The 18,152-nt window shown below is 31.6% G+C and overlaps 2 protein-coding genes across 2 annotated transcripts; one reads left to right on the forward strand and one right to left on the reverse strand.

Annotated features, from left to right (window-relative positions):
- Positions 1 to 911: 911 nt before the first annotated feature.
- Positions 912 to 10,433, forward strand: LOC115450647 (golgin subfamily A member 4). Its single transcript, XM_037444710.1, is given in 12 exon segments — positions 912 to 1,370; positions 1,750 to 1,822; positions 2,369 to 2,496; positions 2,876 to 2,974; positions 4,121 to 4,318; positions 6,020 to 6,040; positions 6,042 to 6,104; positions 6,898 to 8,264; positions 8,336 to 8,376; positions 8,436 to 8,971; positions 8,974 to 10,158; positions 10,249 to 10,433. Coding segments are annotated over 12 exon segments (3,819 nt in total). The 5' UTR covers positions 912 to 1,286; the 3' UTR covers positions 10,273 to 10,433.
- A 3,454-nt stretch (positions 10,434 to 13,887) lies between these two features.
- Positions 13,888 to 15,496, reverse strand: LOC119191003 (uncharacterized protein C9orf85 homolog; the record flags this gene model as incomplete). Its single annotated transcript, XM_037444711.1, has 3 exons — positions 13,888 to 14,089; positions 14,388 to 14,476; positions 15,377 to 15,496. Coding segments are annotated over 3 exons (393 nt in total), but the record flags the coding sequence as incomplete, so codon positions are not given.
- Positions 15,497 to 18,152: the final 2,656 nt, after the last annotated feature.

Genomic DNA, 18,152 nt, shown 5'->3' on the forward strand with positions numbered 1-18,152 from the left:
ATAATTATTCATTAGTCAATTTTAGGATGCTGGAATGATGAACAAACACATTCACACCTATAATCCTTAACGAGGTAGGTAGAGGCGCAAATGTTGTACTTATTTAGCCGTTTTTATCCGTCACATGAAACGATAAGGGGCAAGCCCATTATCATATTAGTCATATTCCACATTCCGGGCTAGTACTTACTAAAATGAAAAACTCAATATCATTTTGATCGAGCCGAAGCTTGATTTTATATACTTAGATTTAAGAATATAAGTAGGTAGCTTTTTTTTAAAACATTCGTTTCAATACAATTTGGGGATTACGTATTGAAACAAATCATGTGATTCGAGCTGGCATCTTCGTGATTAGGGTTGCCATTCGTCCGGAATTCCCCGGATTTGTAGCAGAGGGACGTCGCGTCGGGCAGGACCGTTGGTTGTCAGGTGATTTTTTTTTTATAGATAAGCGATAAATTGAATTTTAATCAACGCGGAGCATAAAATATTCTGAGTAAAATATAAACAAAGCAGGTATAGACCAAGAGGAGATTTAATACAAATGTCTCATACATGTGTGAATGTAAAATTATACTTTATTGACGCAAATACAGTAAAAGTAACGCTCCCTACCATCAATAAATCCTCCCTACAATCCAATACAGGCTATCAATGTTGCAAACAAAAAAAAACAATTATAATTATTTATAAAATTGTTTTTTTTTTTTGTTTGGTACTAACCAATAATAATATGCAGCATAACACTGCCGGTTTATTTAATTTTAATTTGATTATTATAACTGTTTATTTTCAACCCAGACAAGTTTTGATAGCATTTATCAATAATTTCACTAATCGTCTAATCTTTACAATAAACATAACATATAGAATGTGAACACTATGGTGGATGTTGTGGGTAACGAACACATCACTATTTATCAGTTATGTGTCAATCCTCAAAGTGTCATCAAGTACCTAGTCAAGAAGTACTTGGCAGAACAATTTTTATTGATATAATACGTGAGAAAGTGAAAGATTCTGTATTTTAAGAAGTGCTTATATATCAATTATTAATCACTATCATTATTTGTCATCATTGAATTCACTCATCAAACTTTTCCACTAAAATCTTAAAGTAATAGCCACTAACTGACCCAATAAGGGCAATCATAATTATTTTCACATAAATTTACGAATTGTGCCATCAAGTCTACTTATTAACTCCACTGCCAGTAATACTGTAATCATACATCTGACGTTCCAAACTCTGTGATGGTGTGAAAAATATATCTAGTGTCAAAATGTTCAAAAAGTTAAAAGATAAGTTGGCAGAGGAAGTGAAATCTTCTCCTCAAAGAATACAACAATTTGCGCAGGCAGCACAGGTATATATGCAAACATATATATTATCTTGCTAACAATAAGAATATGAGCAATGATATGGAGTAAAAAATATAACAAGTTACTTACAACATAGAGCTGGTATTATTATTATTTATCTTAATAGAATCTAACAGTAATTGATGCAATTGTAATTGTAGCTACAATTACAATGTAAGTTTTATCTACCAATTTATATGGTTAGTCATGAGTATTTACTTAATGGAATTTTTTGTCAGACTAATTTTAAAGTAATAAATACCATCAATAGTAGAAAGCTTAATTACCAAGGTAATTAAGTATTAAGGTTTTCTATAACAAATTATATATTTTTTCCATAGTTGAAAATAACAAAAAGATATAAGATATGGTTTTTCTCATCAGGCTGCAGTAACTTCAGCATCCAGCAGTATATCTGATATTACTAATAGTGATTTATTCTCCATAGCAGATAATGGTAAGACAATTATTTGATGAATTGTAAAAATTAAGGCAGAAATTTGCATTTAAATTGATTTTTGACAACTCTTAAAATTGCATATGTTGGGGTACTGATTACCTTATTGTCCCATTATTAACATGCTAAAGTATTCTTTAGCGTGTTGAATATTGTATAAAAAACAACATTAATGTCAATGTCAACATTAATGTCAACTTTACACTATATAAAAAATCATTTTTTGTACCTACATTTTCAAAAATCTGTCCAAATTGTGTCCTTTATTTTATATGATTCAAATTAAAGATAATATTTTGTTTCATATTTGCCAAATTAAGTTACTAACTTTATGGATGGTCTGTTAAAAATGATCCAATCCAATTTTTTCACTTTTGTCACTACAAATTCCATTCCCAGATCAGATATAAAAAATTATATGAGTTTTTGTAAATAAATAAGTCTAGCAAGATGATCTGGTAACTGGTAAAATAATAATAACTCTATAGGTGTTAACTTTAGCATTTAACCATACATTTTTAAATAAATAATAATTACAATTTCCAGATGGTCAACAACCCCGATCAACCAGATTGCAGCCTTCACCAAGCGGTCGTCAAAACACATTCCATGATGTGGCACTGGCACAACCTGTGGCTGAGTCGCTAGATTATGCCTCAGGGCAAGAAATACTTGTGAGATTTTCTGTTTTATACAACATAGTATTATCAGGAACCTTTATTAATGTGCGGATATTTTATTGATGGACAGGATGTTGGTTACTCAGTCTAACAGCTGCATTATATAAACTGTAATCTGGAAGATAATTAGTTTGATCACAAAGTGAATAATTTATGAATAAGTAATTTTCTTAGCTAACTTGACTGTGCCACAGAAATGAACTTAAACTCACTGTTGTAGTGGGTGCAATGCTTGGGCGAAAATACCTATCACGTGCGCCCGCTTCCTTGTTTACATTTGTTTAAAACACATATGCATTGCCCTCATAAAAATAATAGAAGTGGGCGCTGCAGTCAGCATTTTAAATTATTTTACTTATACAACTTGTTACAGGATAACCAAAGACATAGAAGATTGTCAAATAGTTCACTTGCTAGCGACATATCCTTCCGACTACCTAGCTATGAGTCACCATCAATGTATCACTTACAGGTTTGTTTAAAAATACTATTATTATCTAATATTTTCCTTCAGTGAATATGGTATAAATTAATTTGGACTATTACCTGAAGTGCTCTTCAGAGAAAGACTTGAGTTTCAGACATTTATTAAGGTGTTGTTACATAAAAAATTGCCTATATTATGGGCTTTTTCTACATTACCCCTGTTAGTTACCATAGGCTTATCTAAAGCGACTACCCGAATCACCCGGTTTCTAACTGGTTTGTATTTATTATAACACGAATCACCGTGCCCACACTAAATTGCGTAATGCCTATCCATAGGTGTTGCGCCAACCTAGTACTCCTACAAATTTTTAAAACGGCCCTAATTATCACATTTACAAGTACACAGAAGTCTTTTATTTCTTACACATACATACAGGAATTTCCAGGATAATTACTCGAACTACGCCCATGTTAATTCATGTAATGATGGGAATTACATACATATAAACTAACTGCCATATTATTATTTCCGAAGAGACAAGACAGCCGGGGATTCCTGTACACGTGTTTATCCATTGCAATTTGGTAACACGAAATTATAAGGATTCAACTTAACGCGCAGTATCTGCATTTTTTAAATCTTATTTTTTCAATATTTTTAATTGGTTTATAGTGATTTTGATGTTTGTTTTATATCACGTTAAAAACTTTAATATTTTTTCCTTATTGTTAATTAATAAATAGATTCAATTGAACCCAACACAATTCTAATTCTATTTGACTTGTACTGCATCCTCACGTAACCTTGAAGGTGAAATAAAATATTCTGAATGTGGAACTAACATAAGGTTAAACGAAATCAAACGGAAAAATAAACGATAAAAATATTTTTTAAAAACAAGCTTTAAATGCTCTTTTATTAAAAGAAATGATAACCTTTAAATTGAATAAATTTTTCTGTTATACTATGTAGAAATAAAAGTTTGTCGCGAGATTTATACATACTTTTGTCAAGTTCAAGTTACATAATGATTGTAGTATCAAATATTGTTTTAACTTTTATTGTTTAAGCCCTCCAATAGCTGCTTAACAAAAGAAATGATTGATAAGAAAAGTGTACCTAACTTTTCGTGCGCCTATTTATATATGTAAGTATAGATTTTACAATGCTGTGTAAATTATTGTTTAGTCTGACATGGAAGTTACTGCAAGTGAGGCAGAAGAGAGCGGATTTGCGAGTGGCGCGGTTAGTCTTGATAGAGTTACGAAGGAGCAACTATACGCTGCCTACAGGCGAACGCAAGAAAGATACAAAAAGTACAGGACCCAATATGGAGACCTTGCGCGACATTATAAACTTTTAGAAAGAGAAAATGCGAAGGCCAGGGTATGTACACACATCATATTCACAGAATAAGTATATTTTAACATTTGCGAATTCAATAATGAAACATCCAGGTATTGCGATTATACAGCATCTACTTTAAAGATTGTGCAGTAAGGGCAGCTACCTAAATCGTTGTAGTAACAAGAAAACTTTTAAAAGAGTTAGTCCATTGAAAAGTTACATTTGGGGTTGCGTTTTTTAGAGGACGCAATTTTATTTTTTAGAAGTGTAGGGGGGGTCAGTGTAAAGCTACAGCCAAGTTTGTGGGGTCGCCACCCTTGTCCCGGCCGCCATCTTGGGTTGAAATGATTTTACGATGTATCTCTTAAACTATTTATCTAACAAAAAATTATAAACATTTTTGTTGCAAATTAAATTCTCTACAACTTTGGTCCAGTAACTTTTGTCGTAGAACTATAAATAAAAAGTTATAAGCAAAAATGTTAAGCAATTGCTTCATCTGTCCCAAAGCGATTCAGGATCCAAGTAATTCGCGTACAAGCCGACAACCGCGGGTTTGTGTTGTACGTATTATGAACCTTATAAACACACGTTCTGATGACGTTGCAATGGACATTGCTTAACATTGAATTTCTTAACATTTTCGCTTATAACTTTTTATTTATAGTTCTACGACAAAAGTTACTAGACCAAAGTTGTAGAGAATTTAATTTGCAACAAAAATGTTTATAATTTTTTTGTCAGATAAATAGTTTAAGAGATACATCGTAAAACCATTTCAAACCAAGATGGCGGCCGTGGGACAAGGGTGGCGACCCCACAAACTTGGTTTTAGCTTAACACTGACCCCCCCTACACTTCTAAAAAATAAAATTGCGTCCTCTAAAAAACGCAAGGTAAGGCCTAAAAAATGTAACATTTCAATGGACTAAGTGTCTATAATGTTATGTGTCAGTTATAGTAATGTGTATTTATAAACTTTTAAAAATGGTACTGCCAGGAATAAAATAGATAATTCTCGCAAAAACTTTTTTGATGCCAATCGCACTAGTTGGTTATAAAGATCCAAACACTCCAAAATAGAATCCAAGTAATTTTGGTATGCACATAATTGTTTCTTGTGCATTTTTTTTCTAGAATAGCTTTCTATTCATTTCTGTAGTTTAAACGACCTTGATAAAGCTTCCTTATGTTTAAAAGCAAATTTGAGTTACATATCCACCAAATGTATAATTCAAGTTTTTTGCAAGTCTTAACTTTAAAAGTACTTAAACCTAGGATTACCCATAGAGTTTCTATACCCTATAAGCAAAAAGCCTGACTGGAGTTGTAAATTGTCAATTTTATTAATAACTTAAAAAAAACTGGATGCTGCTCTTAGCATCATCAAGAGCGATGTACAGACTCCGGAATTTTTCTTGTAGGCACACCGGTTAAAGTAACCGCCCTTACAGCTTCATTTGGAAAGTTCAAAAAAAAATATGGTATACAGGATACCATTTTTTATTTATTTTACTGCAGTTTCTTAACAGTTAACGAAATGTGTCTGGAATAAATACAGTAGACACATAATTTTTTCCCTAATCGTTGATGTTTCATCCCTTATGACCGTTCAGAACCGAGGTTTGTAACCCGTTAGTTGGTTGCCCTCAGCATAATCGTTTAATTTTCAAGGGTCAAAGGGCGCCTAAAGCGCTCACCCAAAATAGCTTTGTATTTTGATGATTTCATTTTTTTTAGAGCGTCCTTGTAGAGACACAAAGATAAAGCATTAAGAAGAATATCGGAATTAAAAGAACAATGTTCGCTGGAGCAGAGTGCTAAGGTATGACTAGAAAACTGTTGCATTATATGAATTAAAATTAGCGATGTGCCGAATCGTTAAAAATGTCAACGTTTTTATTCAATTAGTGTAGATTGTCGGGACACATGATTTTGGAAACTATCCACCAAAAAGTACCAGGCACGCATACAGATCTTTTTTCCTTCGGGTATCGATATAATATGTATACGGACATGAGGCACACCCCTAAAATGACCACATTCCATCGAATTAGGTAATCAACTGAATGTAAACAAATCACACTAGGCTTTATTAACCTGGCTATTTACTACATTATCAATATGAATTATGAAACAATATATCTTTGTAGCCGAGACAACAAACCCCTTTATTTTCGTCTACATAAAAACTAAAAATTTTAAGATATTTATTTCCTTTGTTTTCTGATTTGTCATTTTATTTGTTGCTATTCATAAAAAATTAACGTAGGTGTTGTAAGTGTTGTAACAGGTGTACTGTTTCATTGAAAGAAAAAGTTCACTTCAAGTATATATTTAGTTAAATATCTAAAATGATGGAGCATAAGCGTAACTTAAGTTATTTTTCACTCTCAAAAACTAAAAACCAAAGACGTCTCTGTTATTCATATTATAAATTGAATATAATGCGAATTTGGAATATAGGGCAAAACCAATTGCCAATTTTTTTTCAAGGACTTACACTGTGTCCTTCAAAATCCTGAAGGGTGACTACTCAAAGTTTCCTAGCATCGCAGATTTAAAGTATAGTAATCCGAACAGTATAAAATTATACTCACTTTTTATTACATTTGTAGGCACATTTAGAAAAGGCGCTACGTGTTGAAATCGAAGAGAAAATTATGAAAATCGATGCATTGAACACGAAAGTTAAAATTTTACAAAATAACATTGATATAAGTGATGATACAAGTAAAACTGATAAGCTAAACAAGGAGGCAGCACAAAAAGATAATGATGTGCAATTAATTAATCTGTCCATTGATAATGAATCCAAAGCGTCAAGTGATGAATCATCTACAACTGAGATTACCAACTTAAACAACAAAATGGAAAAATTGGAACAATTATTAAACAAATACAAAGAATCCCTTAAGAACAGCAAAGAAAAAAATTCACAACTTGCGGCTGAATTACAAATACTGTCCAACGAACTTGAAAATAAAAATAAAGAAGTCGAACAGTTTCAGACGACATCCAAACAGTTGGAAGAAGCAATTCAAAAGATACAAGATTTAAGCAACGAAAACGAAGATCTTCAGAACAAAATCAACACTTATGATTTTGCTAAAACCAAAGAAACGTCCACCTTAGAAATGGACTTACAAAGAGCTAAAGAAGAAATAGCACAATTGCAAAGTAAAATAGAAGTGTTCGGCAAAAGAGAAGAGGAATATGCTATATCACTAGCAGAAAATAAGTTGAGCATACACAAGGAATTAGAGAACAAGGAAGCTGAAATTAAATCCCTTAAGGATAATTTATCTTCTACTCAAAAAGAAATACAGTCATTAAATATTGTAATTAATGATTATAAGATCAATCTGTTATCATTAGAAGAAGAACGATCAAAACTCCTGAATGAAAACAATGAATATAATACAACTAAATCAAAAATAATTGATTTAGAATCACAATTGCAGGAACTTAACAAAAAATACCAATTACAAGAACAAATAAAAACTAAAGCAGATGAGGAATACAAATGTCTTCAACTTCAACTGAAACAAGAAACCGCAGAAAAGTTGGCGATGATTGACAGAAATGGTTACTTAGAAAATAAAAATAAGCATCTAAGTGAAGAAAACGCGAAAAAAAGTTCGCAAATAAGCTCCTTAGAAAATGAACTGCAGTTACTTAAAAACACTAATCACAACGTTAATATAGACGATATTGAAATTAAGAAGCAAGAGATGACCGAAGAATTAGAAATATGGAAATCCAAATGTAAACAACTTGAATCAGAAATTCAAGAAGAAAGAGAAGAACTAATAAAATTGCAATCAGAAATCGAAAAGCTTCTTGCCAACGATGAATTTATTCAGAACCAAAATATTGAATTGCGTGAAACACTTTCTAATTTAAAAATAGCAAATGCTGCATTACAGGATCAAGTTACTGTTAATGATAGATTAAAAATAAGTTTAAAAATGTTGCCTCAATAGTCTCTGGACTACACAATAATATTAATGTTACTTCTACAGAAGCTGTCTTACTCAAGAATCAATTCAATAGCATGTTTTTGGATATTGAAAAAGATATCAAAGATATTCTAAGTAATTTTAGTAACAAAGAATTTGAGTTCATAAACAACCAATATGAATCTTTAANATAGTTAATAATACGTTACAACAAGAGTTACAGAATGAGTCTGAACACAACTCACGGAACACTAAAACGATCGCCTCATTACAAGACGAAATTAACAAATTAAAAGATGACATTTTAAAAATTGATTTGGAAAAAGATTCTGTTAATGAAAGTAAAAAGAATGTTGATAAACTTTACGAAGCCGCTTTAAATGACATTGAATTATTAAAATATGAACAAAAAGACTTGGTTTCTAAAATTCAAGAAAATGCAAATAAATCCAAAATCCTTGAATTTGCTTTAGATGAAGAAAAAGCACATGCCTTATCTGTAATTGAAAATATTACTGTGCTAAATAATGAAAAGAAGAACTTGGAAGAAAAACTTAACACAATTGAGAGTAAAAACAAATGTTTCACTGAAGAAATAGAAAACTTGAAAAAGGAATTGGATGCCAATTTTGATAAATTAGTGATTATAACAAAAGAAAATAAGGAGCTTAAGGAAAAATCAATAATTGCTGAGGATAAAAATAAACATTACTCTGAAGAAATAGAAAAGTTGAAAACGATCTAGATGATAGTATTGAGAAATATACCACTATAGCAAAAGAAAATAAGAAGCTTAAAGAAAAATCTGAAGAACTAGACCGTACAATATTACATGTTGATAAACTACAGGATAATATTAAATCTTTGTCTGAAGAAAACAATTCATTAAAAAAACAAATAGAAAAGATTGCTGCCAATATAAAAGATCAAGAGGCAGAAATTATTGAATTAAGAAAATCTCATGGAGACATTGAAAATGAAAAAGATCGCCTTAGTGCTATTATAGAAAAACTAGAATCTACAGAAAACAGAAAATCTTTCGTCGACGCATGTGTACAACATACTCAACCTAAAGAAATTATCGATACAAATGAGACAAATCAAAGAATGGTTTCCTCATTATTATCACAAGATAACAATGGAGAAAACGAAAATGAGATAAACGATAATATTACACCTGAAATATACATAACATTAAAAAATAAGTATGATGAATTAAGAGACGAAAACAGACGACTTCAATCGGATGTTGAAGGACTTCAAAAATATTTGACAAAAATATCAAAGGAGAATAGTGTCTTAAACGATAAACTAAGAGAGTTTATTGCTAGTAGTGAATACTCAACAGAAAATGATATTTCAAATGATATCGCAAATCTAAGAAATGAAGTCCAAACAAGCAGAGACAAAATTGACAATTTGCTGCGTGAAAATAGTCTCTTAATAGAAGAAAATTATGAACTAAAAGATCAGTTACAATCCCAAAACTATTCTAGTGCGACTGAAACTAAAACTATTAATAACAATGACAATGATCTGGAGTTATCTAATATTAAAGAAAAGTACAAGAATTTAGTTCAGACTAATACTAAGGCTGAACAAAAATTGTTAGAATCAGAACAGTTAAACAGATCATTAACTTCAAACATGCAACAAACACAAGACAAATATGAAAAATTAAAAATGATTAATGAAAAGTTAGAAAGAAAATTAGATGAAGCTTTAGTAAGTTTAAGGCACTTGCATTCCTTGCAAGAAAATACAGAGTTGGAATATTTAAGAAATATTCTTTATGAATATCTTACTGGTTCTGGGATGCATTCCATTACATTAGCTAAAGTGTTATCAGCAATAGTTAAATTTGATGACTCACAAACTCAACTTGTGCTTCAAAAAGAAAAGGAACGCCAAGGCTTTGTAAGTGTTATTATAATTGATACCCATAGTATTATAATTAAATAAATTTTTCGTTTTTTCGTATAGTAATCAAAGCTTTTAATGTTGCAGTTGCGGCAGCTGGGTTTGATATGATATAGATTATTACAAGAACATAATAATCTAATCACCTTGTGACGTAGGCATATTTAGCGAAGCAATTTATTATTGTAAATTTGGAAGATTTAATTATTTTATTTGTAAATTGTTGTGTATAAATTATGTTTATAATATACTTTAATTCATATTCTTCACTAGAAAAATGTTTTGTTTCTCAGTTCTCACCATGACTCAATTATGTTGACAATAGAAGTACTTAGTGATATATAATAAGTCCTTTTAAATTTCTCATGGGGATATATTATTTTTATATTAAGGTGGTAGCTCAAGGTCCATTTTCATACATTTTGTTTCGGCTTTAATCTGGGTAACTAAACAAGTATTGGCAAGTAAAGAATTTAAATTCACGTCTAGTTAGTGATTAGTTCTCGCAGTTGAAAGAAAAATGTAAAAATAATTAATAATCATGGATATTTCTGCCTTTAAAATTTCGTCATATTAAATTTTAAAGGCCGAAATATCCATGATTATTAATTATTTTTACATTTTTCTTCAACTGCGAGAACTAATCACTAACTAGACGTGAATTTAAATTCTTTACTTGCCAATACTTGTTTAGTTACCCAGATTAAAGCCGAAACAAAATGTATGAAAATGGACCTTGAGCTACCACCTTAACAGATATTTTGTAATTCTTACATTGTGTCATTATCTGCATATACATCTAGTAGAGGGGACTGTACCTGATTACTATCATACAATATTATTATATTTAAAGGTTACTTAGTACATAATACTAACCACACCCATAAGTATCTAGACATTTCAAGGTTCTTTATTGTTTGGATATCATTTTGATCACTCATCAAAAATAAACCTTCATGTCCTATGCTCATCTAAGGTAAATGTACACTATGCCGGTATAGTACATTATGCCGGGTCATTTTAATTTTGTCGCAAAATAAGAAAGCAGCCTTTAAAAATAATGATTTTTGTAACCACATCAACTATAGTTTAAATACCACCTAAATAACACGATTTTCCAATTTAAATAAAAATTATAAACGCCGTATCGAGCCTCTTAATGCGTCAGTCGCAAATACACTGGTGCCGTACGTCTCTGTTGTCGGTGAGCGTAAGGGCAATGTAATTTTCATTAGAATTTCACATAATACCGTTAAGTAAATTTTATATAAATTTGTGAAATAATTGATTAGTAGTTATCAACAATGTTTTATAGCTAATTCGAGTTATTATAAAGCATATTTTTAGAGAAATTGTCACATTTCTGACTACCGTCATAATGTGCATAAAATTAAGGCGGTGAACAATATTGCGTACGTATGCCGCAATACTGGCAAATCAGTCCGAAATGGTTTTGTTTTTTATTTCTTACTGGTGTTAAGTTTCTTTATAAAGTTAATATCAATAAATTTATTGACGAAGGCAGATTATTGTGAGGTAATTGCGGTACATGTTTTTTTTTTGTTTTACCTCTTATAATCGAGTCTGAAATTATTCTTAAGTCAAATTAACGAATTGGCATAGTACGCCATCAACTTTAAATTAATGTTATTTTATTAAATCATAAAAAATACATATTTATATTGATGGTATGCATATAATTTTCATGTGACTTTCTATACTATTAAGAAATTTTATTAAAAATATTAAATTAAATCCATTTTTTTGACGTCCGTAATAAAGTGCACCAGTTTTTCACTCATGTCCTTTATTCTGGTATACCCGGAGTATAATTTGGGGAGAAGAAAAAACATTAGTTTCTGTGTTTTTTATTGCACAAATAATAATAGGGGGATGTTTCGGGTTATTTTTGCATATCATTTAGAGAGTTAATAATTTTACGAAATTATTAACAAATATAATAATTACTTGTAATAACAGTCTGATGTAAAAAATAAATAAATGAAATAAATAATTTCAATAAATATACGCCCGAAACCCTTCAAAAGGCTTTAAAAGAAATTAATGATGGAACTATATCTTTTTACAAAGCTTCCAAAATATGTTAAATTTCTAAAGAAACGCTATATGACAAAGTGCATGAAAAATACAAAAGCAATCGTACGGGGGCTCCAACTGTACTAACCCCGAAAGAGGAATTTCTTATAGTTGAATGGGTTCTAATGATGGCACAAATGGGTTTTCCAGTAACCAAAGATATATTAGAAAGAGTAAAGAAAAGCAATGAATGAAGAACAATTTCTATTTGTTTGTTGATTATTTCAATTTAGGCACTTACCTATATTCCTTTTTGAATTTTGACTTCATTATCTTTCCATTTTTGCATGGAAGTAATTTTAAGAAATGTTTAAAATTGTGACAAACTTTGGATTTTTATTCCATTAATTATAATTATTTTAGTCTATTTAAGTATATACTTGAAGACACTTAATTTTGTTTTTGCTTTCATATAGAAAACGTATGCTTCAACATAGCACGGAATTACGTACGACGTATTCCGGAATTTTGTTAGGAGCCAAATTTTCGCACGGAATTAGAGACAAACTCGAGGTGCCGTAAAATATCAACTATTTCTATAAATTAAAGGCTACGACGTTAAATAATGTTCTAAATTCATCTCATAATGACAGTCTTTCGAATAAAACAATTTTCATTCCTATCGCCTTTCTACTTTTTCTGAAAATCATCTTCAAAGTAGCAAATGCCTTAATATACCGTAATATGGTACATTTACCTTGAGTGTTTTTCAAAATAATGTGATGCAATATTTTTTAAATTTTAACCCCCTTATTCATAGACGTTATTTATCTAAGCTCTATCTTTGCCGTGATAACAAGTCTGTTTCTCAGTGCTGATGGCATAGCAGCCTTTACGGTGCGTAGACATAGGGCCATTGTGATTGGCTAATATGGAGATACAACTTGAATCTAGTTGGCTGTCAGATAAACACAGTTGAACAGCAAGCTGTCTGATAAATAAAGCTGAGAAACGGACTTGTTATCACAGCAATGCTCCATCCTTAGATAAATAATGTCTATGAATAAGAGGGTAAATCTTAAATCATTGCAAGTCATAGCATGTTATTTTTACAGTGACCTCTGCCATTTTGTGTATAACTACATATTGCGTATACACATTCTGCCACACTATAAAAGTTTACCACAAATGTTTTTTGATACCATCAAAATTAACTAACAAACAATATTGTGAAAAATCATGAAAATACCTAACACATGAAAAATATTATGGGATTTTCAAGTTTGTAAATTATCAGACCTTGTTTTTTTTTATATTGCCATATTTGGCTACACTGCTTAAGTGCTCATTTTAATACGCTAGGCCTATGTTTGGCGGTTTACCACTGCACCATTTCATTAAGATATTACACTTGTTGAGCAGTTTTGCACCAGGCCGTTTGCAAACATGTGCATATGTCAGCTGCTGTCAACATACCTGATATTGTTTTCCAGATATAAAATGTCAGAAATCACAAATTTTACATATTCACTTCCCAGTGATAATGAGCCAAGACATTCGCACAGTAAGCAACTCTCTCAAAGAGCATTTATATCACTGGGATAAAAAAAACTTTACAAAAAAATTTGTCAATTATAATTGCTAGCTGACTCCACATCACCAGGGTTCATCTGTTCTAAAGAAACAAGATCAAATAAAATATTTTATTTATTTTACATCACTACCATCATCAGTTGATTGCGACTCAACATCATTAAACTCCTCATCTGAAAACCCATTAAAATCATCATCATCTAAACTCATTTTACCAATGTTTGACAACATATCTTCTATATTTGCCATAATTTCTGGAGAAAGAGTATTATTAGCATCTTGTTGTTTCTTCAATAACCTGAAAGAATAATTAATTAAAAAATTAAACTTTTCAAACATTCATTTTGTGAATTTTTTCAATATTTGTTGTCCTAAAATCTAAAATAAACATTAAATATCATTTTTTTTATGGACACTTAGGGAAGAGTTCTGTAATATAGGGCTTGACAAAATTTGCAAAGCATTTTATTTCTTTTGATTGTCACTACAATTACTAAGTACCTCTTGATGCTGTTAAGTTGGCTTGCATAAAATAAATAAGACAGTTGTCTAATAATTACCATGCACACTTTAAATATTATTATAAATAATATTACCTGAGTATGGTGCGACGCTTTCTCTCAGACAAACTTTTAAGTTTCTCCTTAATATCTACATTAATTTCTTCTTCTAGTGTTTCTTCATGCTGAAAATTATGTGGACCACATTAAACATCCAATATAGTACATAGTGAAAATTATTACCATCTTACAAATTGAATTATGAAAGGAAACAATTGAGATAAATGTTTATTAGAAGTAAACACATAAATTGGCTAAACTGATTTTGGATCAAATTAATTCATGAAGAGATATACTAGAAATTGTTTTTCTACAGGCAGTACCCCAAGCAATACTTGGTTAACACTGTAAAATGTGGTGATTAGATATTATTGAGTGAATAGAAACATTTTTGATGGTTTCATTAGGTATATAAATTCTAACTGGGAAATAAATTGAATGTATGCAATTCACTATTTAATACAGTGTAAACCTTTATCTGAAACCATGTCCTGTTGTGTTATTTATTACCATGTATTTACTTTAATAGAATTATAGCCAATTTAAGAAGATTGTAACCTTTTTCTATAAATTGGTTTATAAAGCTAATAAATACTTTGTTCCCTTTAATTTCTTACATACATAATATTGAATAAGAGTTGGGTAAATGTTTTAAATAAAATGAATTGGAGCTGGGGTCATGAATGGGTTCGAGTAGAAAGGAGTCCATACAACTATATCCCTGCAGAAAGACATATTTTTATTAAATTTAAAGTTTAAGGAGACATCTGGGGTGAGAATTGAGGTAAGTTTATTTTCTAAGTAATAACAAAATCACCTTAACTTACTGTAATTGATTTAGTTTTGTTCACTAAAGGAGCTTTTAAGAAGTTATAAAAATTCACCTTAACTTTCTGCGATCTGATTAACTTTTGACACCGAAAGAGTTTTTGGGAGATAATAAAAAAAATAACCTTTTTTAACCTATAAAGTTTGTTTAAGAGCAACCCTAAGAACAAAAAATAAAAGTTTTTATAGGTACTCACATCCACTGATTTACAACATTTAGCACATATGTTTTTTTGTGTTGAACAACATTTGCACAGTACATGGTATGCATACTTCACAGTTTTCTGTGAGCATGTGACGCATTTCCTTGGGGCTGTTAGGGTTTATATTTTTATATTTGATTTTCCAATCAATAATTTCTTTGCAACGTTTGCATACACCAGTTATTTCAAGTGAATTTATAATTTTTGTCTTCTTGCTTGTATCATGTAAGTCATTTTTGAAGGCAGTTCTATTTTGATGTTTCTGTGGTCTCGTCCTATTAGAACTTCCTCGCGATGTACTCATGATAACCAAGATTCAATAATCACTAAAGAATAGGACAAATAAACACGTTTACCCTTTGTCCTATCAATGTAAATTTAATTTAAAAGCTTTTACATTGAAGAATTACAAAGAACAATTTGACGAGCACGCAAGCAGCGTCAAAGAGAATTATAATATAAGCAGCGTGCAGTGTTGCCAGGGCCTCTGAGTCGTAAGTTACGTTTCGTTTCCTGAATTTTTTTAATTTACGCGTTTTTGGCAATCATTTCTGTAGCTACGAAACCGCGGGGACTCGTAAAGTAGAAAATGTGCGCGCGCACACTCAAGCAAAATCAAGTTTTAGCATATGCAAGATACGTTTCATTTTGTCATGGCGAGCCATCCTAGGTGTGATATGGAGTGGAATACTTTTTAGACCCGCCAGTTTTAGGTGCGTTCAATTTGTATGTGTTGAATAGAAATGCGTTCGTAAACTGTTTACAATAAATAATTTATATTACAAATCTCGTTGTTCCAAAAGTTACGAAAATTGCCTTAAATATAAAAATTACTTACATGTTACGCGAGGGGGTCAAAAATAACGAGAAATGTAAGAAATGTAACCTTCTGGCAACACTGGCAGCGTGTAGCAGCTGTCAATTGTCATCAATTGTCATTGTGGTCATTGTATCAAGCTCAGAACAATGACAAAGTAGCACTATGACATTTGAGTGTACTCAATCTTAGACAGCAAGACATTTAATTGTGTTGCGATCCCTTCTGTCGTCTTATCGATATGGATAGATGCTTTGTCTATCGGCTATGGTAAATCTACAAATCTGCAAAAATAAACACTTTTCGGTCAGTCAACTACAAACCGTTGCAATTTGCTATTTTAGATAAAGGCTAAAAAAAAAGATATCAAAAGCCTAATTTGATATTCAAGTACCAAATGAAGTCTGGGTATATAAAAGCACTCGTTAAGAAGCTGTTAAGTTACAATAAACTAACAAACAAGAAATTGGCCGGAATTTCGTTATGGAGAAAGCCAGTACGCCTTCTGTTCTTTTCTGACTTTCTTGGGGATTAAAGGATACCCAAGAGGTGTGATTTGACAGAAGCTACTAAAATGGGACGGTAAAATTAAAACACAGCGGTATCATTCATGTCACATATGTTTGATAACTTATTTCAATGTTAATAAAACTTTGTCGAAATGCTAAGAGCAAACACGGTGCTGTTTTTTCAATGCCAATTGGGACGAGCTATGGCAACGGTCCATTTTGCCTCACAGCATCATCTGTGGAGAATCTGCAATGAAACACATTGTATGAAACACACTATGAAAATCAGATAGTTTCCTCGACTTCAGCCTTCGCGCACGGTTTCCAAGTGGCTTTTACCACTACACCACCGTACATTGAAAGTAAAAGGCAATTTATGCAAAATAGTAAACTACAATATACTAACATCTATGTTATCGACAGAATATGCAGCACAACACTATTGAACACAACTACGTAACGAATGGCCGACAGCAGATCTATACTATTATATAAAGCTGAAGAGTTTGTTTGTTTGTTTGTTTGTTTGTTTGTTTGTTTGTTTGTTTGAACGCGCTAATCTCAGGAACTACCGGTCCAAACTGAAAAATTCTTTTTGCGTTGGATAGCCCTTTGTTTGTGGAGTGCTATAGGCTATATATCATCACGCTATACCCAATAGGAGCAGAGCAGTAATGGCTAATCTCAGGAACTACCGGTCCAAACTGAAAAATTCTTTTTGCGTTGGATAGCCCTTTGTTCTGGAGTGCTACAGGCTATATATCATCACGCTATACCCAATAGGAGCGGAGCAGTAATGGCTAATCTCAGGAACTACCGGTCCAAACTGAAAAATATTTTGCGTTGGATAGCCCTTTGTTCGTGGAGTGCTATAAGCTATATATCATCACGCTATACCCAATAGGAGCGGAGCAGTAATGACTAATCTCGGAACTACCGGTCCAAACTGAAAAAATCTTTTTGCGTTGATAGCCCCTTTGTTCGTGGAGCGCTATAGGCTATATATCATCACGCTATACCCATAAGAGCGGAGCAGTAATGGCTAATCTCAGAAACTACCTATTCTGAACTGAAAAATATTTTTGTGTTGAATAGCCCTTTGTATGTGGAGTGCTCTAAGTTATATATCATCACGCTATGACCAATAGGAGCAGGGCAGTAATGAAACATGTTGCAAAACGGGACAATTTATTAGTTTTGAGAGCGTCCGTGCGCTGCGTAAACGGTTAAAGTTATGCAACAATGATGTATGACAGGATTGTTCCTCTTAAAAGTTCTAAAAATATATTATAAAACAAAGTCCCCGCTGCATCCGTCTGCGTAAACGTGTTAAACGCAAAACTACCCAACGTATTAAGATGAAATTTGGTATGGAGACAGTTTGAGACCCTGGGAAGAACATAGGCTCCTGGAAACTACTACTTTTTATAACGGAAAACTTTAG

The sequence above is a fragment of the Manduca sexta genome, chromosome 28 (genome assembly GCF_014839805.1).
Source record: "Manduca sexta isolate Smith_Timp_Sample1 chromosome 28, JHU_Msex_v1.0, whole genome shotgun sequence".
Lineage (NCBI taxonomy): Eukaryota > Metazoa > Arthropoda > Insecta > Lepidoptera > Sphingidae > Manduca > Manduca sexta.